At 47.3% G+C, this 26,579-nt stretch overlaps 1 protein-coding gene across 5 annotated transcripts in view; it reads right to left on the bottom strand.

Annotated features, from left to right (window-relative positions):
* Positions 1–7,171: 7,171 nt before the first annotated feature.
* Positions 7,172–26,579, bottom strand: part of SLC23A2 (solute carrier family 23 member 2) — a 120,555-nt gene continuing 101,147 nt past the window's right edge. For all 5 annotated transcript variants that reach the window (XR_014795239.1, XM_084886809.1, XM_084886808.1 and 2 more), the window contains 6 exons: positions 23,489–23,636; positions 21,948–22,053; positions 15,403–15,532; positions 14,329–14,466; positions 13,782–13,877; positions 7,172–11,883 (listed from right to left, as the gene is read on the bottom strand). Coding sequence is in view for 4 of the 5 variants with exons in the window: in XM_084886809.1 (XP_084742935.1) it covers positions 11,651–11,883; positions 13,782–13,877; positions 14,329–14,466; positions 15,403–15,532; positions 21,948–22,053; positions 23,489–23,636 (851 nt within the window). In the remaining variant the exon portion in view is untranslated. The remainder of the gene's footprint in view (positions 11,884–13,781; positions 13,878–14,328; positions 14,467–15,402; positions 15,533–21,947; positions 22,054–23,488; positions 23,637–26,579) is intronic.

Genomic DNA, 26,579 nt, shown 5'->3' with positions numbered 1-26,579 from the left:
CAAATGCAGTTGTTTCATAGGTGATATGAATTGGGATGCTGAGGCTCACCAACTCCACAGTGTTTGGATGATTGGGGCTCTTACGAGAGAAATTTTATCTCTTTGCCCGGGCTGTGTCTGGAGGGCTGCTCTGGCATGTGTGTGTGGGAGGCAGGGGATGGTGCAGGGGTGGTCACTATGCTTCTGGGTACAGCTCAGGGGCAGATGCCTAAATCCCACCCATCATCTGAGAATCATCCCCCACTGTATTCCCTACCTCCCAACCCTACCCCCACGATGTAATGTTCCGGAAAATGTCATCCACCAAGCTATGTCATTCATTCATTCATTCATTTTTTTTACAGAGAGGAAGGGAGAGGGATAGAGAGTTAGAAACATCGATGAGAGAGAAACATCAATCAGCTGCCTCCTGCACACCCCCTACTGGGGATGTGCCTGCAACCAAAGTACATGCCCTTGACCACAATCGAACTTGGGACTCTTGAGTCCACAGGCCGATGTTCTAACCACTGAGCAAAACCAGTCAGGGCTCTATGTCATTTATTAGACAAAACCTTCCTATACAGGACATAATATGGCAAATACAAATGTGGTACTTTTAGCACTTTCATATTTTTACTAAGGTATATTTGGCTACAACTGTTATTTAAATGTCAAGCATAATTTGAGGAAGTACAATATTTTATATTAGTATTAGAGAAGAACAGGGACTTTCTTTATTTCTTAAACCACAATTTTACTGAATACTTATAATATAGTTTTCATCTTTGTAAAAAAAGAAAACATTTATATAAGTAATTTGTATTTAAAGTAGTTAGAAAATAAAGAAGAATAAAAAAGATAGAAAAAAGCAAATAAATGTAACCTATTACCCCACTGCCCAAAGATAATAATCAAAGGTTTTGGAGTACATTTTCATTACTTTCTTTTAAACATACATACATATAACTATGAAGGTATTTGTAATACAATTGAAATGTTAGAAAAATATCTCTGAGTTATTGCTGAATAAATGGATACAGATGGAACTGAACTGAAGAAACTCCAAGGAGTGGCCAACTCTAAAGGCCTAACGGATTTTAATTTCAACTTGTGAGCTTTGTGAGGAAAGTACTCAGTCAAATCCACAGTAAATCCTATTGTTGAACAAACACAGACCGCTTCTTTAGTATAAGCAGTTTTTAAAAATCACCCAATATGTGAAAAGATTCAATAGTCCAAAAGAAGGGTTTATTCTGAGGAACTGGAAAAAACACTCCCCAGTGAAACAAAAATATGAAATGGGAGAAAAGTTTTAAACAGAGTCCCTAGGATATGTTTTCAGTGGAACTTGAGAGGGATTGCATCTTTGGAAAGATCTCACTGTGGGAGACTACGATTTGATACACAATTACAAAGCCAAATTTTGACCAACAAAATAAGACCTGAAGCAGGGAGGCATGGAGCAGACTGACACACCTCCATGGGGGGACGAGAAGAGATAAACCAAAGAACTTAGGTACTTATATGCATAGCCCATGGACTCTGGCAATAGGGTAATGAAGACGGGGTTGGCGGGGAGGGGGATTAGGAGGAGGGGATGGTGCAGGAAGGGGGAAGAAAGGAGGGGGGAAATGGGAGTTATTTGTCAACAATAAAAAATATATTTTAAAATGAAAAAAAAATGCAATGTTCCCCTAATAAACTACCTGATCTGGAATTGAGCATCGGTGGTTGAAAGCACCACAAAAGGAAAAGACCTCGTGGAAGGACAGCAGCCACTTATCAAGTGGTGCTTTCACACCGCAGATTCAGCAAGGGAACAGCGCCCCCTGTAGGAAGCTGCAGGTCAGACAAACTGCTCAACGAACTGCAAGGGAGAGACCAGCCAAAAGCAATGGCAGAGTCTGGCTATTGTGTGGATCATATATCAAACATTTACGAAACAACTGAAAATTTGAACGCTGGCGATATTTGATCATATTAGATAAATATTGTCGAAATTGGTTTTTAAAGCTATATTTTAGTGGTAACTACTGAAATATTTATAGATGAAGCAAGATGTCGGGGATTTGATCAAAAACAATGGGGGAGCCTCGCAGGTTTGGCTCAGTGGATAGAGTGTTGGTCTTTGAACTGAAAGGTCCCTGGTTCGATTCTGGTCAAGGGCACATGCCTGGGTTGTGGGCTCGATCCCCAGAGGGGGACTTGCAGGAGGCAGATAATCAATGATTCTCTCTCATCATTGATGTTTCTCTCTATCCCCTCCTTCCTTCCTCTCCGAAATCAATAAAAAGTATATTGATATATTTAAAACAATGGAGGAGAGAAAATTAAGGGGTGAAGATAAAATAAGATTGGCCAGAATCGATATCTGTTAGGCTGGGTGATGGGCACATGGGGGTTTATTATAGTATTCTACGTTTGTATATTTGAAAATGATGAAAATAAATTGTTTAAAAATTGCATGAGATGACATGAGCAAGAGTTTGGATATTCTAGAAACACCAGTCAGTGACTTAAGATTATTGCTCAGGGAATTCTCTCAGATCTTAGAGGAAGTGGGAAAAGATAGTATGAGTGAAACTGTGTGAAACATAGACACTTGGGAGATGCAGTGTGAACGTAAAATCACAATTCCAGTAGGCATGAATAGAACCAACAAGGACAAGCAAGAATCTTCATTAAAGAACATCTCCATCATCGGTTTATCCTTTAACCACTGAGTCATTTAGCATTATTTCATACATCCAAATGTGCAGAGACTTTTATACTTTTATTAACTTCCAACTTAATTGTGTATAGTTAGGGAACATGTTCCATATGATACCAATTTTTGAAAATTTTTGAGGCTTGCTCTATGCCTAGAACAAGAACAGCTTTTAGATGGCCGGCTGGCATGGCCCAGTGGGTGAGAGTTGACCTATGAACCAGGAGGTCAGCGTTTGATTCCCAGACAACTGATCAATGATTCCCTCTCATCATTGATGTTTCTATATCTCTCTCCCTCTCCCTTCCTCTCTGAACTCAGCCGGGACCGGTTTGGCTCAGTGGATAGAGCGTCGGTCTGCAGACTGAAAGGTCCTGGGTTCGATTCCGGTCAAGGGCATGTACCTTGGTTGCGGGCACATCCCCAGTAGGGGGTGTGCAAGAGGCAGCTGATTGATGATTCTCTCTCATCGATGTTTCTAACTCTCTATCCCTCTCTCTTGAAAAATCAATAAAATATATTTTTTTTTAAAAAAAAGGGAAATCTCTCTAAAAAAAAAAAAAAGAAAAAAGAAAGAAATCAACAAAAAAGTAAAAATTAAAAAAAAAAATTTAAAGTCCTAGCTGGTTTGGCTCAGTGGATAAAGGGCCAGCCTGTGGACTGAAGGGTCCCAGGTTCAATTCCAGTCAAGAGCACATGCCTGGGTTGCTGGCTCGATCTCCAGTAGGGGGCATGCAGGAGGCTGCCAATCAATGATTCTTTCATCACTGATGTTTCTCTCTCCCTCTTTGAAATAAAAAAAATATATATTTAAAAAAAATTTTAAAGAACAGCTTTTAGAAACATTCCAAGTGCTTGTGAAGAATATACATTATCTAATTGTTGGATGCAGAATTGTAATCATGCCCTCAGTCCCTTCTAAGCCTTGCTTAGTTTTTGCCTGCCTGACATCAAAAGGGAAGTGTTGGAATCACCCATTGGCAGGTGCATCTATCAATTTCTTCCTTGGTTTTATCCATTTATACTGCATAAATTTAGAGGCTGCCTGACTGGGTACATGGGTTTAAAAATTGGCTCTTTGTAAATTGAACCTTTCTATCATTACACCATGAACCCCCTGATCCTTAACAGTGTATTCTGCCTTAGGATATATTTTGTCTGAAGATAATAGCATTTGCCCTTTGTGATTTCCCCATCCTTCCACTTTTAGTTTTACCCGTCCTCACATGAGCCAGTGCTACGAAACACATCTGTGGTGAAGGATCAATTGTTTTTGTGTTTCCCAATCCATTATAGGCTCTTAGACTTTTATAAAATGTTATTTTTTAAACTAGAGCCCTGGTGCATGGATTCATGCACTAGTGAAGTCCCTCAACCCAGCCTGCACCCTCTCGCAATCCAGGACCCCTTAGGGGATGTTGGAGACCTGGTACCCGCAGGCCAGGCCGAGGGACTCCACTAGTGCACAAATTCATGCACTGGGCCTCTAGTGTGCATATAAGATCTTTGGTTAATCTCTTCCCACCCTCCCCTCTTCCCTCTGAAATTCATCAGTCTGTTCCATGTTTCCATGCCTGTGATTTTGCTCCTGCGTTAACCATCTGCCCCCTGGTGGTGCACGTCATAGCTACTGGCTGGTCACTTAGGCTTTTATACATATAGATAATTCTATATAATACAAGGTTAATATGCAAATCAACTGAATGGCAGAACAACTGGTTACTATGACATGCACTGACCACTAGGGGCCAGATGCTTAATGCAGGAGCTGCTCCCCTGGTGGTTAGTACACTCCAACATGGGGAGGGCCACTCAGCCAGAAGCTGGCTCACAGCTGGCATGTGCTGCTGTGGTGGCGTGAGCCTCTCTCGCCTCCATGGCAACGCTACCAAACAGCAGCACCGCAGGCAGAGTGCCTGACCCTGGCTCAGGCTCCTCTCTGGCCACATACTGCTTTGTGCACTGCTACATCCCTCAGGGGAGATTAGACTGCTGGTTTCGCCTGGCCTGCAGGGATCAGGCCGAACCGGCACCCAACATCCCCCAAGGAGTCCTGGATTGCAAGAGGGTGCAGGCCAGGCTGAAGAATCCCCCCAAGTGCATGAATTTAGTACACCGGGCCTCTAGTATATTAATAAAATTCTCGAAGTTTATTAAAGTATAAGCCATATATTTTAATGTTAAATACACAGAATAACTGTCAAATTGCTTAGAAACCTTTATAAAGTTTCTGAAACACTATTAACTTCTGAACACACCCTGCTGCAGCCTTCAACCATTACGGCCACGCTTTCTAACATCAGTGTTGTAAACGGCATGCAGCAGGCTTTTGTTCTGCTGTCTGGTCTAACAATCTACCTTTCAATTGGCAAGTTTGGTCCATTGAGCTATCGGTACACTTGGGCTTGTTTCTCTCATCCCTGTAAATCTCTGTCCCCGCTGCCAAGGTGGTATGGCCTTGGGTTGTAATTTGAGATCATCGTGGACTTTTTTCTTATCTTCGGTCTCCCTTTTTATGATCAGATGCTATTGACCATGTACCCCAGGACTCCGATGTAGAAACCTAATCCCTAGTGGGATGGAATCTGGAGGGGGAGACTTTGGGAGGCGACTTTGTAGTGAGGTCAGAGACCTCGTCAATGGGTTGTCATTAAGAGGGGCCCTTGGCCCCTGCCACCAGGTGAGGTCACCACGAGAAGATGGCCGTCACGAACCAGGAAGCAGGTCCTCACCAGACCCCAACTCTGTGGACGCCTGGATTTCCAGCCTCCAAAACAATGAGAAATGTTTGTTTCTAAGATACCCAGTCTATGGTTTTCTGAGATAGCACAGAACCGACCAAGATACCAGGTTTAGCAAAACATTCCTGTTTACCTTTCCTCAGTGTCTATGACTACTCAGTGTCTATGACTACATTCCCATACTTTGGAAGAAGAACTTTTTTAAGATCTTCCTCCAAAGTATGGGAATGGGGCCTTTGAATGGCTAGACATAACATCCTAAGTTGCAAGTTCAGTTACTGCAGTCCTCAAACACGCAGCTCCACAGACAGGGCGGCTGGAGGAGACCCTAACACCCACTGGTCCTGGCTCTTCAGGCCTGCCCTCTGCTCACTCTCTGCGAGCTTTCAGAGTGATCTTCGTTTTCTTTATTTTTTTTTTTAAATATATTTTATTGATTTTTTACAGAGAGGAAGGAAGAGGGATAGAGAGTTAAAAACGTCGATGAGTGAGAAACATCGACCAGCTGCCTCCTGCACACCACCTGCCGGGGATGTGCCCACAACCAATGTACATGCCCTTCACTGGAAACGAACCTGGGACCTTTCAGTCTGCAGACCGACGCTCTATCCCCTGAGCCAAACCGGTTTCAGGATCGTTTTCTTTATATTAAATTTCACTACCTCGCAGGGAAGGAGGGTGAACTATATTCTAGGTAGGTAGCAACATGGACCTCACAACAGTGGGTGGAATGTGATGATACATACAATGTGTCATGCCTTTTCCATAACATTCAGAAACATGCAAAACAAACAAAACAGTAAGTTGTTTAGGAATATGTATTCAGGGGCGGGCAAGAGTAGGTTTACAGTGGTGAGTGCATGGAAGTTTATTTTGTATTATTCTTGTATTACATATTTTTCCCTATGAACTGTAAATCTACTTTTGCCATCCCCTGTATATGGCAAAATTGTGAAGAAAAGCAAGGGAAAAATGAACCCAAACTCCAGGTAGTGGTTCTCTCTTTGTGGGGGATGAGGATGGGGATACAATAGGGGGTAGGGTGTGTGAAGTATTGGTAATGTGCAATTGTCCCAGCTGAGCGTGAGAACATGGGTATTCTTTTTAAAAATACTTGACTATTTTCACACATATAAAAATGTCACCTTGTGGTAGGTTGTCTAGCAACGGCTCACAGGTCAGGATATTGGGAATGTGGTAGCTGTGGTGGCCACTCACGGTCCGAACTGCCAGAGACGACTCAGGGATGGGATGGGAATGGGAGCTCTCCGCCTTCTCTAAATGCACCGCAGCACCTCTGACTCATCTTCACACCTCACTGGGGAGAGGGGGCAATGCCCCATGACTGGCCCGCACTGGCTGCTCTGAGGCTTGGATCTCAACATTGTCCACCTGTCTGCTCAGTGCACCTGACTCGGCCGCGGCTGCTCTCAGAGCCTTGGACTCCACCGTGTGGACAGATAGGCTTTCTGATCACCAGCCCCTAAACAATCCCCCATCTCCAGATGGTGCTGTCTTAATGAGAGACTCAATTTCATGCCAAAGTCCAGCATCAGCGATCCTCGGGTCTCCATGCCCCTCAGGCGCCCTCCTAAGGAGCTGCCGTGGTTCCCCAGGCATCTCCTGGGCACCCAACAATAATGCCTGTGAACCTGGTGAACTGAACTTTTCATCAGCCCGTTTCCACCCCCACCACCATCTTAAAGACCAGCCAGCGAAGAAGGCGCGTGAACAGCAGAGCTGTGCCCAGGAGAGCTTTTATTTGTACAGAACAGTTTTAAAAATACAGAATAAAATAGCTTTATCTCTACTATTATTCACAACGTCTGGTCCAAATATTACATATTTTTAAAATACTTAAACGTTTAATGAAGCCATGTTAGAAAAACAATATGAAAATTCTTTTTAAAAACTCCATAAAAGAATTACACATCTCAAAAACAACCCCACCCTAAATACCCTCGGTATGCAAAATAAAATAAAAAAACTGAACAAAATCCCAAAGAGGTACATAGCCAAAGTCAGCCACGAAAACTCAAGGAAAATCTAGGCATCCCCACTGCGTTAAGAACAGTCAGAAACTTATTAACGTATCACACGAAGGTTGTTACACACGAACGGAGGAGGGCATGACCTTGAACTGTCAGTAACATGACCAGGCTGGTGAGGGTGTCCTAAATACCAGGAAACTCATACGCACGATTCTAAGGACGCTGGGAGTTACTGATGCAGAGTGATGACGAGGCACAGTCAAGAACAACCTAGAAGAACAGGAATGTGGGGGAGGCTGCTGAAAAGGACGTGCCTTCTGGGTCCGCGGGCGGAAACGCTGGCAAACGCAAGGTCTTCTCGCACTGCCGGGTGGTGACTGCAGGTCGGGCAGCGGGGGGAGGCGCCCTGTTCTCCGTGTTCAGGTCGGAAGCGGACAGAGCACAGCACAGGCAGCAGGTGAGAATCCAGGCTCTTCTCCGAAGCCGAGGGGCGGCCCATGCTCAGGCTCGTCCGTACCACCACGGGGTCCAGGAGGCATGGCTGGGTGCACACCAGGTATCCAGGGGCAGCCGCGCCAGGCCTGGTGTCTGCGGCCATGGGCACACCGGAGCACGGTGGCCCGCAGGATGCTGCCTCTCCTCGCGACGGACGGGTTCTGGAACGCGGTTCCCGCCACAGCTCCCTTTTCACCTTCTTCTCTCTGGCCTGGCCTCTCTTAGCGGCATCAACATTAAGGAAGATTACAGTCGCCAACTTCAAGTCTAGGTGGCTAGTACCAGTATTTCAGCAGGGACGTGAATTAAGATAATAACAGCTTAGCTGACGGTCATAAAATATATACGCATGGGCAAATAAAGTATACACACATACTAGAGATTCATCAATGGAGAAATTCTATCATCACATGACATTGTCATGAAAATTATATCATTCCCTCCCTGGAAAACGGTAACTTATCCTGGGCAGAAATGTTAATTTTACTAATATGGAAATACTGCAATACTCATGCATAAACCACGTTGTCGTCATGGAAGTCAGTGTTCTACAGTATAAAGCAAATCCTGTGTGTGAATCTGTTACCATGAAAATGGGAAACCATCGGGACCCACGATGCTTCACCGTGGCTGACCTGGCTGGGCCACTTCCCTTGCTTGGATCAATCACAACGAACTCACTAAAAGTTAACATCTGATGCCCTCTTGAGAAAGATTTGATACTGAGGAGCCTGCGTTTAATTCCCTAGTGAGAATGAGAATGAAAATTGCTTACAAAGACTGGAGCTGTTTCCCAATTACTCTGTGAACCATGTCAGGTGTTTTAGCAAAACCGGTGGTGGGGCCCATGACCCACCCCCACTGGAATACGGCAGCATCTACTGTCCTTATAAATACTTTCCACTGCTCTTCTATAGCAAAATGGTTCACATACATGTGGAGATGGTGGGTAGGTGGTCACTGTGGAAACTGGAAGCGAATGCCATGCTCAAGGACACTTGAGTGGGTTCACAGGGACAGATCATGCCTGGCCACCGTGTCCCTCCAAAGCTCCCTCCGGGAGGTGTCTTCAAACCCAGGCAGCAGAGGAACACGCCTTTCTCCATTAAACTCATTCTGTCCCACATCCGCTAGCAGAAGGATCACTTCTTAAAATGGTTGGTGCGTGCTGCTTGTGTAGTAAGACTTATGCGTCATCCTGAGGCTCAACTCCCTCCCTTGGCCAATGGAACAGAAGAGCAAAACCCCTCTTTGCAAAAGGCGGTGTGGGCGCAGGGCTTCCCTGCTCACAGGAATGCTTGCAGACATCCCTGCACACAGGAATGCTTGCAGGTTTGAAATGGACCCAAGGAGGGGTTTCAGAAGGGAGTGGGTTTCTGGAACAAGCCCGCTCAAGTTATGTTGAAAGGAACTTGTTTGTTTCTGAATTACTGAAGGCCCAGATGCTTTTATTTGGGTATTAGGTTCTTCTGCTCACCTACAGAGCTAGAATACTGCAAATCTTTGGGAGGTGTAACATTTTCCCCATTTTTCAAAGCTGAGAAATTTAGATGCTGAGCAGAAATACAAATAGAAGGAACAGAGAGCAACTCAGCGTCAGAGGACTGTCAGCCTGGAGGGCATACCAAGTTCAAGGGATGGAAATGGTTAAGGGGTGCGCTTCAAAATAAACTAGGCATCAGATACACGCCAAAGAAAAGTAACATACAAAATTAAATGAAATTGATAGTCTAAGTTCTTTACTTAATTTGCAATAAGGTCTTGGCAAAACAATGAAGTGGCTCCAAAGAGAGTTCTTGCTAGAACAAGCCTTGAAGCCCCCAACTTCCCAGGAGTCGAGGAGGTGACACAGAGGCAGCCAGGGGACAGGACGTGCACGAGATGGACACAACAGTGCTGAAACCCAGGCTCATGGTCTGCTGTTGGAGACAGCACCGCCCACTGCATTCAAGCCTCGGCCAGGTCAACGAATGCTTAGGAAGAGAAGCATGACCTCATGAAGTGAGCTTGCTGCGTTATAGCTCAGAATTTTCTGGCTGAAAAACCTCAAACCAAATCCAAGAAGTTTCTTTCGTTTCCCCCCCAAAAAAGGAATTTAGTGTTATTTAATTAGAACTTGGCAGAGGGGACCTGCATGCTGCCTTCCTCACCACACCTTCTGCAGGAACGTAAACAAGAACGGCAGCGTTTGTCCAAGGGTCTGACCGACCCCCCTGCCAGATCAAGACCCGGGGACACGCCACATGGCAACCCACGAAACGTCCCCTTACATCTTGACTGTGAGAAACAATTTGCAACAGAAACGCAGCGGTGGGTGTACCGGCACACCCACCAGCCGACATGGCAGCTGTTTGGTGCCTGCCCAGGCTTCTCTTCTTCACAAAACAAATTCACGTATAAGGTAAAGCCGCGGGTTCTGGGCTCTGATCCAGTAGTTAGTTTTGATAAATAGGTTAGGCATTACAGTATTTACACTTTCATGGTATCAAGCAATACAACCACAAAATGGCTACTGGCCTGCAAAAGCCATGACAACAGCTTCCCTGATGGCGTCCACAGCTTTACAAATGCTGGTTCTTCCTTTAATGGGAGGGGTGGGAGGGGCACAGGAATGGGGATGCAAGGTAACAGGGTCATGTGGGAAAAACACTGATTTCAAAAATCTGCTATAGTCAGTAATATTAAATAGGAATAAAATCTTGTATTTATAGACACATGTGACAATAACTGACATCCACATGACAGCAGAGCCAAGACACCCATCAACGTCTGGCTGGTGCCCCCGTGTGGCACTCCACTCCCATTGCACCACCAGGAGTGAGGCGCGCCAGACAGAGCGTCTCAGCTCCTGGTGGAGAGAGAGAGGCCAGTGTGAAACGTGCTGGCCCAGCCGGGGCCAGGGTGGCCCCACGATAGAGCAGCTGAGAGTCAGATACTGACTTCCTTCCTTCCCCCTCAGGCCCCCAAAACACACTTCCATGCTAATACTTGTGTGTACAGACCTTACCCAAGCGATGGGACACAGGTCTGTACAGCAACACGCTGCTGTTTCCCACAGGAGGAGCAGGGAACGCGGAATCACAGTTGACCAGCTGTGACAATGCGAGGATACTGGTGCCCTTTCACCACAGGAGGGCGCTGTGGTTCAGGCGGAGGTCAAATAAAAACAGACAAACCAACCAACCAACCAACCAAGCAGGTCCAGGTGCTTCTAGGACAGGAAGCCCCTAGACCAGGGGTGGGAACCTTTCTCCTGCCAAGGGCCATTTGGATATTTGTGACATCGTTCACTTAGTAAAAATGTATGTTGCTATGAAAAAAGCTGCTAGATTTATTGTGAGGTTGTCTTGGCAGGCCGGACGCTCCCCACCCCTGCCCTGGAGGCGGCCAGTAGAAAAGAGAGCATGGGTGGTGGCAGCAGGGCTGAGAACAAGGAACTGCTGTGGAATTTCAAACATCTGCTCCCCCGGGAGGAGGACGGGAATTTCAAGTTCAGTGACCACAGCCAGCAGTGGACATTCTCAGGGGCAAGGGGTTGGGGCTTAAATAAGGAGAGAGGTGAGACACTATATTAGACACGATCACCACTCACAACAACAACAAAAAAGCTACTGTCTTAGCTCTGGGGTACAGAATGTAAATGCAGATACACAAACATATATGTTACCGCTTGTTACTCGGCGAGAAACTACAGATCATGCCTCACTGCGGCCAGGCCACAGGGCAAGCTACGGCTATACCGCGGCCTGCAAGTCCTTGTCGGGACTCCGGCTGCCGGCGCTCTTCCCGAGGCCTTTCCACGTGTAGCCCACGAAGGTGGGGCTGATGGGTAAGTAGCTGAAGCATTTGTATTTTTTAATAACGTTCATGCCGAATGGCAGGTCATAGGACTCCATGCCATCGAGCGCCTTGCTCCCTTTGCTCACGCCCTTCTTCCATTTCCGAATGCCTCTCTCCTCTGGGGTACCTATGGGACACACACATGGAACAGAGCAGTGGAGTGATTAGTTCAGCCGTTCTCCAGGAACGGAGAATCCAACATGCCGTCCCACAGATGGAACCTGCAGGAGCACCCCCTGACGGCACTCGGCTATCCGGGGGCCCAAACTAAGAAGTTTAAGAATCGCTGATCCATCCTGTTCCTTGTGCTCCGTGTTCAAATGACCTTCCGAGGCCCTTACCTCAGCCCTGCCCTTCCACGTGCTGCATGTTCTTACTGCTATTTTTACTGTGGGATCCGGCCCAGGCCGTGTCATTGCTTCCCAGGGTCACTTTGTCAGTCTAACTGGCTGTCCAGTCTTTAGAGTCCCCACCCCCTCCCCCAAACACTGCAAAAAGCAACAAAAACCTCTCTCTAAAATGCAAATCTGAGCTTGCAAAATGGGACCCCGAGTACTTGCTGTACACAATGCCTTCATCAACTGGCCGTGGCAAAGCCCCCAATCCTGGCATTCTGCGTTTTGTACTGCTTCTCCCTATTTTAGTGTGTGTGTGTGTGTGTGTGTGTGTGCGCGCGCGCGCGCGCACTAAGCTAGCCCCACTTGTCTGCTCCTGTGAGGATGCACCTCCACTGGTTAACACTCTGGGCCACTCTGGGCTCTGACAGATGAGCCTGGCGCGGGGAGCACTGCTGCCTGCCCTCGGCTACAACAGGCCACGCAACAACATGCCGCTGTGCCCGAGCCCGGGGGAGGAGCTCGAGTCTGTGGTGCAATATTTAGGGTCCTCAGCATTTCCCTACATCTACCCATGTCTCCACCCCGCTGGTGTTTCAGTAACAAAACTGACTTTTACTTCTATCTGTCTCATATGTCTCTCCCTCGATTAGTTCTGACTTAGGAGAGAAAAGAGGGTGTTAGTTACTGACCCTCATAACTCTAACACCTTCCGCCTATTCGTGTATATGTTCATCCCCGTTCCCGCAGCGTCCTCTTGACTTAGGCTTTTTGAGGGGGGTGGGGTGAGGGGAGATATCTCAACAAGACCTTAAAGCTCAAAAATAAACATTCCCCTCCCTTGATGGCAGGTAAATCTACGGGAGTGTCTGTGGCATTTACAGCAGTACAGAGCAGCCCCTGGGTCACACCCAATACTTGGCATCTCCCAGCTGAGAAACAAGGGTTATGGGTATTAGAGAAATGCTGCCTCCCAACCCGTGCCACTCGCTGATCCTGGCAGCAGCCTGTGCCCACTGTACTTGTGGCATTTGGTCTTAGTTGGCTGGCACCTGCCTTAGGAAGGACTTGGACTCATTTAAAGGGCAGGCTCCCCAAGCAGGAGAAGTGCCAGAGGCTATTGCCAATGAAATCAAACTGCAGGGCCCTGGGCAAGGCTGTGCAGGGGGGCAGGCGGGCTAGAGTGTGCCCAGAACACCCCACTGCCACTTCACCCCATGCAAGGAATCTCACTAAAAAGTAGCTCAGGTGAAACCAGTTTGGCTCAATGGATAGAGCATAGGCCTATGGTCTGAAAGGTCCCAGGTTCGATTCCAGTCAAGGGCATGTACCTTAGTTGCGGGCACATCCCCAGTTGGGGGTGTGCAAGAGGCAGCTGATCAATTATTCTCTCTCATTGATGCTTCTAACTCTCTATCCCTCTCTCTTCCTCTCTGTAAAAAAATCAAACTATATTTAAAAAAAAAAAAAAAAAAGTAGCTCAGCAAGGAGGAAAACAGCTCAGTAAGTTTATTAGCAAAAAAAAACCGATTTCATAAAAGAAGGCTGGAAGTGTCATCTTAACCACTAAGGAAAGGACAGTTTTGACCAGTGATGGCTTTGAACTGACTCCCTCTGCCTGCTTCCTATATTTATTTGGCAAAAAAGTAACTCACATAAGTAATAAGCACGTTTGACATGTACCACATACCTGGGATGGTGTTATCCAAAATGAAAGCCACACAGCCGCCTACAAACATGGCCGTGGTGAGGAGAACGTTCAGCACTTGGTCAATGCCTGATATCCCTAGAACAGAACACAGCGGGGTCACTGTCAGCCAGGAGGAGCCTGCCCTGGCCTGGAAAGGAGGGCTGGGGTGGGCTCTGGCCGCCAGTCCACGCAGTGTACATCCCTCTCGCTCGTGTGCAGGAATGTTTTAAACTACTCCGAATACCTTCCATAACAACCAGAGGAAAAGCCTTAACCTGATACAGTGAAGTCACCCTAGAATGGAATGTGAAGACCAATGAAACCATTGGGGGATATTGTTTACGGATTTAAGAAAAGAAATCAACATAAAGAAGGCTGTGTAAGGCTGAAAAAGAAAACAATCCTGAAGTTCCTACGTCCTCTCTGACCGGTGGTGAGCTGTTCGTAAACTGGTGGCTCTGGTTCCAACCACCACTCCCACCCCCCTCCACCCCACTGCCCCGCTCCCCCGCCCCCTGCCACAAGATTCAAGCCCCGTTTGTCCTACCTGTGACAAGAGGGTTCTGCCTGAGGTAACTTGGAAGGACGAGTCCAAAGAAAATGGAAAATCCAAGCACAAAGAGGTTCCGGGAAGAGTTTAAATCAATGAACTGCAGGTTAGAGAGTCCAACGGCTGTGATCATTCCTGGAAAGAAAACATCAGACAACAAGTTCCAGTCACTCCCAGGAAGGAGCTTACGCTACATAAGCATGGGGCACAGATGACTGACAGCTGCTGAGGGCAAGACTCAATGTCCTTCCTCTACAATAGGGGTGTCGAACTCAATCAGAGAAGGGGCCAAAATCTAAAATCCAGCCTAAATCACGGGCCGAATGGTTTACTGAACAGGCATAAACTGACAATGTCATAAACTGACAGCGGAGTGCAGTGATGACAGCGCGGTGCGGGCCACATTGCAAGGCCTGGCGGGCTGGATTTGGCCCGCGGGCCTTGTGTTTGACACATGTGCTCTACAATGTCCTTCCTCTGTCCCATCAGAAACAGGTCAGAAGACCAGGACAGGACAGGACAGGACAGGATGGGGACGTGACTAGCTGGCCGCTCGGCTCATGCAGAGGCACAAGCATCACTGTCCTCAGGCAGAAAGGCTTGCTTCAGACCGAGCAGGAACTAAGGACACGGGTTCCCCCTTGACACCTCCATGCAAACATTCCTATTAAATTGGGAAACCCACCCAAAGCTGGCCCCTGACTACATCAACTAAATGGCACACAGACCCACTGTAAAAACGGTCTGTTTTAAACAGTCCCCTCAGAGGGTAAGATAGGTTGAGTTAAATCACCAATTAAATACCAACTAAAGAGATTATGTCATATTATTTTTCCTTGACTAAATATTCTACCTTTGGTTGTACCTTCAACATAAATTCAACTCCAAGAGTGATACAGGTTTTTATGTTTTCTATGTCTATCCTTTTGTATTATAAAATAGAAATGCATTGCTACCTCCAATCTTACTGAAGAGATTTAGCAAAACACCATAACCTCTGTGAAAAATTAGCACATACAAAGAAAAAGAGGCTCAGAGGGGCAGCCCACCATCGAGGAAATGGACTTTTACCAAAGAGCGTGCAGAAGAGGGCGCCGAGCACAGGGTCCGGGAGGGAGGCGAAGAGGGCGCTGAACTTGCCGATCATGCCCAAGGCCAGCATGAAGGCGGCCCCATACTGGATCACCCGGCGGCTGCCGACCTGCGGGCAGAGGCAGAGGCAGGAGTTCAGTTCACGAATCCCCGGCCCCTTGGGGTAAATGTGACAAAACTCTTACTCAAAATCTAGATTATTGTAAAAACATTTAGTTAAGAGGGATCCGTCTCATTTCACGGAGGATTGAGACCAATGTACGGTTACTATAAAGCACCCAGAGTAAGAAGGTTCCACCCCCTTCCTGGTCCCATGGGCCCCTTCTCCTCCCGTGTCTCTGGGAGGGGCCGGGCAGGACACAGTTTTGCTTCTCTGAGCCCTGGAGGCTGTCACCTTGGTGTGGACCTGCCCCTGCACTCAGGTCCTGCATTTCTAAAGCCCGCAGTCACTGGCAGGACTAACTTTTAGTATCAAATGCAAAACGTAAAAGCTACCGTCTGCTTCTGCATGTCCTTTGGGTTTCTAGCATCACCCTTCACTCAGCAAGTTAACCCACTCAAAGCACGGCAGCCTCAACAGCCCCATCTTCCCCATCCCCTGAATCAGACAAAACCCCAAGTATTTCTGGAACCTTCTCATGGCGTCCTCCGCATTAGAGTGACACAGCCTAGAGCAGCGGTCGCCAACCTCTCGAACCTAACGGACCACCAGTGGTTCACTGCCCCCACCGCACACCCCACAGGTGCAGAACGCTGGCCTAGAGGACAAGGTGACCACAGGCCCAGAGGACAAGGTGCAGAATTCTCGGGGCCCGCTGCCTGTCTGGCATCCCCACTCCACCTCCATCCACGTGACCCGGGCAAGCTACGCTACCTCGCTGGGTGTCAGGATGCTCATCTCTGTAACTAAACCTGTGGTTTTGCTTTAAGGGTTAAATGGGATGATGTATAAAATAATTTGAACAGCACCTTTCAAGCGGCCTTTCAAACACACTGGGAAGTCAGTGCTCTGCACAAGTCCTCTGGTGCTCATGAATTAAAGCACAAGTCTTAGGCTCTTGCACACGGGCAAGCTCCCTGATCCCCTTCCCTCTCCCAGGCCCCACCCCGTCATCCTGAGGGCTTACTGCCTGCCCCTCGGTGTACCAGGCCAACCCTGGCCTGTCTGCCTGGAATACCCTTTCCTCCAGCCCCTTCTGGTGGTTCCCAGACACACCTTCAAAAGCTACCCAATGTGACCTCCTCCGCAAAGCCTTCCTCCATTCCAAGGCTTGGTCCCCTCCCCCTTACCCCCCCCCCCCTCCCCATGCATCCTGGGCTTTTGCAGTACCACTTATCATTTCAATGTGGTCTCATCGTTATCTGTTACATTTCATCTCGGCTTTCAAGAAGCTACCATCTAGCCCACTGCATCCAGGGAGAGGAGGGGGGGCTGGCACTGGGTTCAAGAACCCTGTGTTTTGGCTCCTACTGAGTGCTGCCTCTCTCAGGAAGACACCCTGATACACAGGAGGTTCCAGAATGTTTGGGGGAATGTTCACTGGCTTTAAGTATGACTTCGGTGAGAAAATGGCTGCTTACACTTAGGTTAGTTATGTGAAATGAAACTTAAGATCCAGTTCCTCATTGTACTATCCCATTTCAAGTGCTCCCAGGCTCCTGTGCCTGGTGGCAGATGCCCCCAGCGCACAGGTGCAAAACGCTGTCCCCACTGCTCAGTGTCCTGCTGGGTCAGAGTGTCTAACAGCCTCTCTAGGGACCCAAGAATCAGCTTAGAGTCAGAGAGGACCCTTATGGTGCAGATTGCTGTCCTATCACGGCTAAGACTGGAGCAGAGCCTCGACTGTTTCAATCCACGGCTCCTCCCACAAAGCACCGAAGGCAGGGAAGCAGTGAAAAGGGTCAGGAAACTGGTTAATCCAGTAAAAATGACCTGTGCTTGGCTGTATCACATGATAAGAAACACTTTCACTTATAAATGGCTCATTTTTCAGCAAACATTTTAGGGACCTACTATGTGACTGGCACTGGTTAGACTGGGGGGTGGGGAGCAGATACAAAGATGAGTAAGTCACCAGCTTATGATGAAAGTCTAGTACTGTTGCAGTTAGTCTGTGTGGGAACCCAGTGGGGAAAAACTGAAGAATCAGAAAGGGATCCCCGGAGATGGTCTTGAAGGATGAATTTATTGGAGGAAGAACCACCAGGTAGAAGAGACAATCTGTGCCCAGCAGGGTCAGGCAGCCTTGCAGGTGTGCAAGGAGAGGGACAGGCCGGCCTCTGGGATGCCTGAAACAAGAAATCTTACATGGAAACCATGCGTGGAAGGATGATCTGCCTTAGGTGCTGACAAAAAAACAAACCACCACAACAAAAATACAAAGCAGCAATGGAGCCATTCTTGTGTTTAATAAATATGAACTTAGTGCCTATTATATAATAGAGACCCGGTGCACAAAAATCGTGCATGGCCGAAACCGGTTTGGTTCAGTGGTAGAGCGTCAGTCTGCGGACTGAAAGGTCCCAGGTTCGATTCCAGTCAGGGGCATGTACATTGGTTGCGGGCACATCCCCAGTAGGGGGTGTGCAAGAGGCAGCTGGTTGATGTTTCCCTCTCATCGACGTTTCTAGCTCTCTATCTCTCTCCTTTCCTCTCTGTAAAAAAATCAATAAAATATATTAAAAAAAAAAAAAAAAAATTCGTGCATGAAGGGATGTCCCTCAGCCTGGCCTGCACCCTCTCCAATCCGGGACCCTTTGGGGGATGTTCGAATGTCACCATCTCCAGCTTGCCTGAGCCTCAGGCTGGCCGTGTGCGGCTGGGCAGCCGCCACTCCCAGCTTCCCTGAGCCTTGGGCTGGCCCTGGGCAGCAACAGCCATCATCTGAGGTTTGCCTGAGCCTTCGGCAGCCGCTGAGGCTTGGTCCGGAAGGACATCTGGATGGTCGTCTGGAATATGTCCAGTCTAATTAGCATACTATCTTTTTATTAGTATAGATGCTTCAAACACAGCTCTAAAATCCCTGCCTCACCTGGCCAGAACTGGCTCAGTTGGCTGGGCTTTGTTCTGTACACAGAAAGGTTGCCAGTTGCCGGTTGATTTCTGGTCAGGACACATGCCTAGGTTGTGGGCTCGATACCAGGTAGGGGGTGTGCAGAAGGAAGCCAATCAATGTTATACTCTCACATCAGTGTTTCTCTTACTCTCTCCCTCTCCCTTCCTCTCTGGCTCTCAAATTCAATTTAAAAATCTTAAATAAATAAAAAATCCCTGCCTCCCATTGCTGACAAAGAGCCTTTCGTCTACTTTCCTGCTGCCCACCTCCCCCTGACCTTCCTGAGCTTCAGCTCTGCCTGTAGGGCCATCGTTTCCGACTTTCCAAAGGCTTTCCACAGTGTGGAATGCAGCATAGGAGACATGGTGCTCACTCTGTTTCTAGAAATAAACTTTGAGCTACATATTGAGGAATAGGATGAAGAAATAATACACAGTCATTATAGTTGAGCTGCCAAATGACTAAAATCAAGCTGGTTGAGGAATAATGAGCTTATTCTTGTTCTAATTAGCCTGGGATCTTAAACTTTTGAACTTTCCAGTCCTGTCAATCCCCGGATATACATACACCAGACCTCCAGGTAACCCTCTGATGACCCCCTGAAGGACTCATGTATCCAGACCACCTGACACCCATTATCCCAACCACACCTCCTGGCACCTATCTTTCTGACCTTGACATCCTGGACCAATCCTAGGGCTAAGAATGCAGGACTGATAATTCTCAAGAGGAGAACTCTTAATTGTTCTTTCTTCTTCATAATGCTTCTAGGTTTTTGTTTAGCTGTGTTCCCAATTTGCAAACTCTTGAATAAATCTTTATCATTTATTTCTAGCCAAAGCCTTTAGCTCGTTTTGAGTTCATTTGACAATATCCTATGAAGACAATATCAATAGCTTACTGTATGTATACCCACCACACGCTAGACTCTGCTAAGTGCTTTACATCGAGTTATTAATTCCAGAGCCTTGCGTACTGTCTTGGAGGCTGAGAGAGATGATGTCACATTGGGAAAGTGATGGAGCCAGGACCGAAATCCAAAGCAGCCACAACCCCATGCCTGCCCCTCTCTGAGGGACAGACATTGGCACACACTCAGCGGAGAAGTCCTGCCTGTGCAATCTGACCCCTTAGAACTTCAGAACACAATGGGGTAAGCAGCCTCAACTCCTGATCAAGCAGGTTAGAATGGCCATGGCCATGGAAATCCATGACTGGATAAAGAGCAGCTACTATTAAAGTTGCTAGGAAACGGAGGCAGATCTCTGGAGGAGCCACAGACCACCCTCTTCCTATATGCCTTGGAATTCTGATGCAGGAGCCCAGGCCAGAGCCATTCAACAGAACATTATACACTGATGGAATATTCTGTATCTGTACTGTCCTAAAGCAGCCACTGGCCACAAGTGACCACTAAGCCACTGAAATGTGGCTAGTGTGGCCAAGGAACTAAATCTTTTAACTAATTTACACTTAAATGGCCACATGTGGCTACTGACTGCCATACTGGACAGTTGCTGGAAGCTACCCATGTCTACACCCGTGGTCGGCAAACTGCGGCTCGCGAGCCACATGCGGCTCTTTGGCCCCTTGTGTGTGGCTCTTCCACAAAATACCACGACCTGGCGAGTCTATTTTGAAGAAGTGGCATTAGAACAAGTTTTAAAAATTTGGCTCTCAAAAGAAATTTCAATTGTTGTACTGTTGATATTTGGCTCTGTTGACTAATGAATTTGCCAACCACTGGCCTACACTACACTATTGAGGAATTACAAACAAGGAACCTAGAAAGCTCATGGACCTTGAGCTTTGGCAAGGGCTAAAGCTATGCACGATTGTTCTGACGAGACAATGGTGGCTCAAGCAATTTCCTGACCTAATAGTCTCAAAGTAAATCTTTACTAATATTTACTGACCTTAATATAGTCTGTCTGATATCGGAATTGCCTGCCTATTTAGGAGCAAGTTTGGCAGGGCCTGGGCACCAGTGAAGCCTCTCCTCTTGAGAAAAACTCCACCTGGCCCCTGTGATTTCCAAATCCGTGCTTCTTGTCTAGTCTTATCATTTGTGCGAGGCCCTTCTCCAGGTCCTGAACTCAAGTCACGCAGGACGTGGCTGTCACAGACAGTGCTGATCTAGAATCGTCTGACTGTAGACCTCAGTTCTACTCAGGAACGTGACTCGCCCTTCAGCTGGATAAGAGGCAGCCCACAGCCCAGAACCCGCGCCTCCTTTCTTCTGGACGGGACCTCCCGTCAGCTACAGGCTCAGACCACCGAGAAGTCTGCTGCCCGTCCCACTTTCCCCACCAAGGCAGCTGTGCAGATGACTGGACTGGACAGCTACTCAAGGCAATGAAAACCAATTCCAGGGCTGACACTGCCCTTGAATGGATGCGGCCTTTGCCTGATGTGAGTGATCCAAAGGGATTCAGAAGGAAAATCAAGTTAGCTCATTGAAAAGCACTTGCAGGTTGTCTTTCAGAATAAGCGGGCACCATTCAAACTGTAATAAGATTATTCCCCCGACCACCTCAGGCCCGTCTTGGGAGGAACCTCAGTGAGCAGCACCAGTCACTCCCTGCAGTGACCCTGCTCCGGGCGTGCTCTGAGGGGGCACAGAAAAGGAGCTGGCTTAATAAAGTGTCTTCCTCTAAGAGTTCCTCCGTCTACAGCAATTTTATGTTGATGTGATTTCAGATCAGTTCTATGTGTACAGGTTCATGCAGCACACTGGCTAAAGGGAGAGTGAGCCTGGCCGGTGTGGATCAGTGCTTGAGCATCGACCTATGAACCAGGAGGTCACAGTCTGATTCCCAGTCAGGGCACATGGCCGAGTTCTAAGCTTGATTCCCAGTGTGGGGCATGCAGGAGGCTGCCAATCAATGATTCTCTCTCATCATTGATGTTTCTCTCTCTCTCCCCCTCTCCCTTCATCTCTGAAATCAATAAAAAAATATTTTAAAAACAAACAAAAAACGAGTGACTTGCGCCACATTCGGTGTCCATGTGAGACACACTGGGCAGCGTTGGTTCTCACCACTGGCAGCAACAGACCCTGGGGTGGCGCTGGAGGAAGTGCCCATCCGGCAGCCCTCACATGCCTGCGTCAGGAGCAACCGGCAGCAGGTGGAGCCATCTGCACGAGTGAGGCTGAGCACTCTGATGGCCCCCAACTTACAGGAAAACCATCGGTGCTTACTGGGCATGCCCTGGGCATGCCTGCACCCTCTCACCTGAATTTACAGTCAAGATTAATCAAACTCAATATTTGGTTTCTTCTTATCTGGCTGCAGAATCTCAAAGAAGACATTCCAAAAACTCAGCAACCACAACAGAAGGAGATGGGAGTGGGGGAGACGATCTCAGAACTGGAGGACTTCCGCGCGGAACTCATGCGGTCAGACCAATCAGTGAAATGGATCAACGTTTAGTGGCCCAACCGTTTAATTAGTAAAATGTTTGTACCTTAGTAATTCCCAAAACTCCAATGTTGGGACTGGATGAAGTAGAGCCATTCCCAGTGCCAAATATGCCATCGAGCACACAGGAGAGACCCTCCACGAAAATCCCCCTAAAATGTAAAGGAATGGGGCAAAAAGAAACATTCACTCAGTGGGGAACACTCCGAGATAGGCTCTAAGTGGCCGTGACCCAAAGGTCTGGGCCACAGAGCTACACCCTCCGCACGCCTGGGAGGGGTAACAAGGCCGTCTCAAGCCCCATGCCAGACCTACAAGCTTCATGCAGCTTTGAAAGCACCTCTGTGACCCACCCTTAGACACAGGCGTCTAAACAGCATTCCAAATTAAAAGCTTTTAGCCAGAAAACAGAGCCATTTGTTGGTGTCTAAGACAAATATAGGCTGTCCATTGATTTGATTCCTCTGCTATTAATACAGTTTCACCAGGAAAGACATGCTTTGTAACTGTGTAAACATTGACACTTTTAAAAGAATCAATATACAAATGATTTAATCATAAGCAACAGCTCAACTGGAGAAAGACATAAATCCAGGACTGACATCCCTTCCAGAACCAACATTAAGAAATGCTGCCCTCGCCGGTTTGGCTGTGGACAGAGCTTCAGCCTGCGAACCGAAAGGTTCCAGATTCGATTCTGGACAAGAGCACATGCAGGGTTGCATGAAAGGGCTTTCATTTTATCACATGGAAGCCCTTTCAAATGGGCAGCAGCTCGGGGGAAGCAGGGTTTGGGGCAATTTTATCTTCTGTGCAGCCTCCATAGGGCCTAGTTCACTCCTGGCATCCAGAAATTAATGACCAGGTGTGCTGAGCACCTACATATGGCTCATAGTTCATAAACCTCTAGATTCTGCAGACTTCATTTATTCATGCTCATACTTCTCTACCTATATAAATTGTAAATGTGCCCTAGCTGGTTTGGCTCAGTGGATAGAGCGTCAGCCTGAGGACTGAAAGGTCCCAGGTTCGATTCTTGTCAAGGGCATATGCTTGGGTTTTGGGCTCCATCCCAGTAGGGCAAGTGAAGGAGGCAGCCGATCAATGATTCTCTCTCATCATTAATGTTTCTCTCGTTCACTCGCTCTTCCTCTCTGAAATCAATTTAAAAAAATATTTTTTCCAATTGTAAATGTGAAGAGATGACACAGCATCCACCGTCTAGAACAGTTGAGGAAAACAGGAATAAAGGGGGCAAACACCCATGACCCCAACCCAAGCAAATAACAATGGTGGTGTCTGGCCTGTGTTTGGGTGAATTTAAGGTCTAGAGTGACCTCAGAGAACGTATTATGCAATTGTCACCGCGAAGAAGAAAGGGCGAGAATTCTGCTCATGGTTACAAATGAGGAAATGAGGGCAGGATGAGGGCACTGACTTGTCCAAAGACAAACAGCCAAGGAAGAGCCCTGTTCTTGCCTGCCTCCATGCTGAAACCCTTGGTTTCTTCTCCAAGATTATCCAAACCAAAGCATAACACAGCGAGGTGGCGGGCCCGGGGAAGTGCTCGTGTCCGCGGGAGCGCACCTGTTTATGGCGTGGATGGGCGGCGGCGGGGCACAGGACAGCCTTGCGCAGGCGTAGTAGTCCCCGATTGACTCGATGATGCTGGAGACCACGGCGCTGAGCATGCCAATGACACCAGCCGCAGAGATGGTGGGCAGGCCCCACTGAACTGTAGAAAGAAAACAAACGTCAGGTCCTCGCTGTCTCAGAGGCACAGGCAAACGTCACACACCAAGTCATTCAGCATGCCCGAGGATGCTACAAGGCCCGCTCAGAATCTGAAGCTCACGGTGGAACCTTGATGCTTAAACCTACTAGTTAACTACTCTGTTTCCCTGAAAATAAGACAGTGTCTTATATTAATTTTTTCTCCCAAAGTTGCGCTAGGTCTTATTTTCAGGGGATGTCTTATCTTTCCATGCGCTAGGTCTTATTTTCGGAGGATGTCTTATTTTTGGGGAAACACCGTAGTACATCACCAACGGCCAAATGCCTGGGAAGGGCTCCGGAGTCAATGAAGATGCCCATCACCAGGCTCAAACTGCTCTATGACCTTCTTTAAAAGACACTGTTTGGCAGAAAGAGGTGGGTGCTTCTCTTCCTGCTTCAAAGCCAGAGACTAAATTAACCCTTTGCACTCCGCTGTCCCCTCTCAGGGGACATCGGAATTCTAGCATATCACTCGGATGTCCCCTCTCAGGGAACATTGCAGTTTATTAGTGATTACGGGGAATTGAGTTAATTCAACGCACGTTTCCGCCGTTAGAGTCGAGTAGCTGGTAGCCAATGTCCAGAATGGTTCGGAGTGCAAAGGGTTAAAATTTGAACAGCCTGCTGTGTTGGGATAGAAATTTGTATTTCTACGAATTTAACCCTGCTGTGCAAAGGATGGTACAAACCAATGGTGCCCTCGCTCTGGGACTGGCATCAAATGAGAAAGCAGTGAAAAGCCACCAGTTAAATTTAGATCGCAACAACAGAGCATGACACAAGGTGCAGATAACCCTCCGCTGGTGTCACAGCAGCACTTCCATGTTTTTTATTTGTAAACCATGTTATGGAAAATTAAATAATTTAAGAAAGCAAAGAGAAGTCCCCAGGTAATTTCAATTTGAAGATCTGGATTTGGTTCCCTCATTAGATATACTTTGAAAGGAAAAAAATCTTTTTGGACTTTCCAAGCCAAAGATCTCACTTAATAAAAATACCAAGAGGAGATTTTACTGTAAGAGTGAATAGACTTCTTTGATAAAGTACCTAGACCTTCTTCCCTTGAACCATTAGTTATAGTCACTAAGAAAAAACACAGTGGGAAGAAGAAGATGGATAAGATAAAATGGTCATTAAGGCCGTTTGATGAATGATCCAAGAACAGTGCAATGGGTAGACATCAAAGGGAGGCAACCCAAACTGGGTGACAGCGAGTGGAGGTTGGGAAGTCAGGAAGAGGACAACCTGGTCCGGAGAGGGTCTAGAGAGCAAGAGCGGAGTGGAGAGGGCATTCAGAAGGGCAGCGCTGAGCATCAGCAGGTGGGCAGGACCAGGGGGCAGGCATGTTTAGGAGGCTCCATGCACCACCTAGAGGCGACTGTCCTCTGTCTCATAGGTTAACGGGGAACAACTTCAGGTTCGGGAAGAAAAAGGTGACACATGAAGTCAGATGTGCAGAACATGCCTGGAGTGTGTGCATGAGGACAGAACTAACTGCTCCCACCTGGGCTACTTCACTCCATGGGAGCAGACAGAGGACTCACAGGCCCATGGTCAGAGGGTCAAGATACACGTCCACGGGCAACACGCTCTATGCCCAGCAAGCTCTATGCCCATCCTAACTGGGCTTGGTCAGCATCTCATCTCCGATGGGTTTGGAACAGATTTTTCTCATACAGACGATTTCTTTATCAAGCAACATTTTGTATTTTTAATGCATTTTCTATGGTTACCTTGTTGCTGATGTCATGTTGTAGTTTCATTTTAGTGACTTGATTTAGGGGAGAGATTTTCATTTCATTTTGCTATTTACTAATTTTTCAGAAATTGCCTTTTACTGTTTTTTATTTCCCCTCTCCTTTGTGCCTGAAGTCCTTAATTTTGATTTATAAGATCTTAGTCCATCTACTTCAACACTTTAAATCTGTAATCTTTTACATGATGGACCTTTTTTCTTCAGATTATATATATATTTAAAACCTTGTTGGCTTCCAGCCTTCTATATTTACTGTTATTTCATCTCTCCTTTAATTTATGTTGTTACTTTATTTACAGCTGGTTTCTCAACCTCAGCTCTGTGGACATTGTGGGCCCCAAATCTGTATTTTAACAGCCAGCACAGGTCATTCTCAGCATGCGACAGACAGAATATAAAGAGAGGGGCATGTGTGAAAACTGGACTCCAAAGTAAGCCAAATCCATCTGGCTTCCTGGGGTGGCATTTCCCCGGGTAACAGAGCAGCTCACGCCGTCGGGGGCGACAGGACGGGAGCCAGACGGCTGTCTCAGCACATGCACGGCTGCTTCTCCGAGGAGCCCACCTGCGCCCATGTCTGTGCTCATCTCAGCAGCCACCGGCACAGGTGGAGGACCACCCAGCATGTGCCCTCCCAGGCCACCTCCTGACTGCCTCAACAACCGGTTTTTAATCTCTTCCTCTCAGATTATATGTACACTGGAGGCCCAATGCACAAAATTCGTGCAAGGGGCTCGGCCCTGCCACCCAGAAAGTCATCCGGAAGGACATCTGGTCTAATTAGCACATTATGCTTTTATTATTATGGATTATTATGGATTTATGAGCTATGAATTTTTTAAAAAAGAAGAGGAGTACCTATGTACATACATATATACTTAGACCATATGACCTGATGAAAGTGTTATTTTAGAAAGGCTACATTTTTTAAGTGTTTGTAAATGTGTCAAGAACAGAAGGACAACTGCCGATGTTGCCATCATTTAACAGGCGTACAACAGCTGTCTCTGACCCAGTCCTAATACTCTTGGCCTTTCCTGCTTTCTCTCCTTGTCACTATAAAATGTGAAAATGTGACTGCTATGAGCAGGGGAATAAAGCAGCTCAGGCTCCTCTAACTAAGCCCCAAATGTCAGAACGGAGTGT

Source organism: Pipistrellus hanaki (assembly GCF_964339955.1).
Source record: "Pipistrellus hanaki genome assembly, chromosome: 6".
NCBI classification, from domain to species: domain Eukaryota; kingdom Metazoa; phylum Chordata; class Mammalia; order Chiroptera; family Vespertilionidae; genus Pipistrellus; species Pipistrellus hanaki.
The sequence above is the reverse complement of the archived record's forward strand: the minus strand, read 5'-3'. Positions and strand labels throughout refer to the sequence as shown.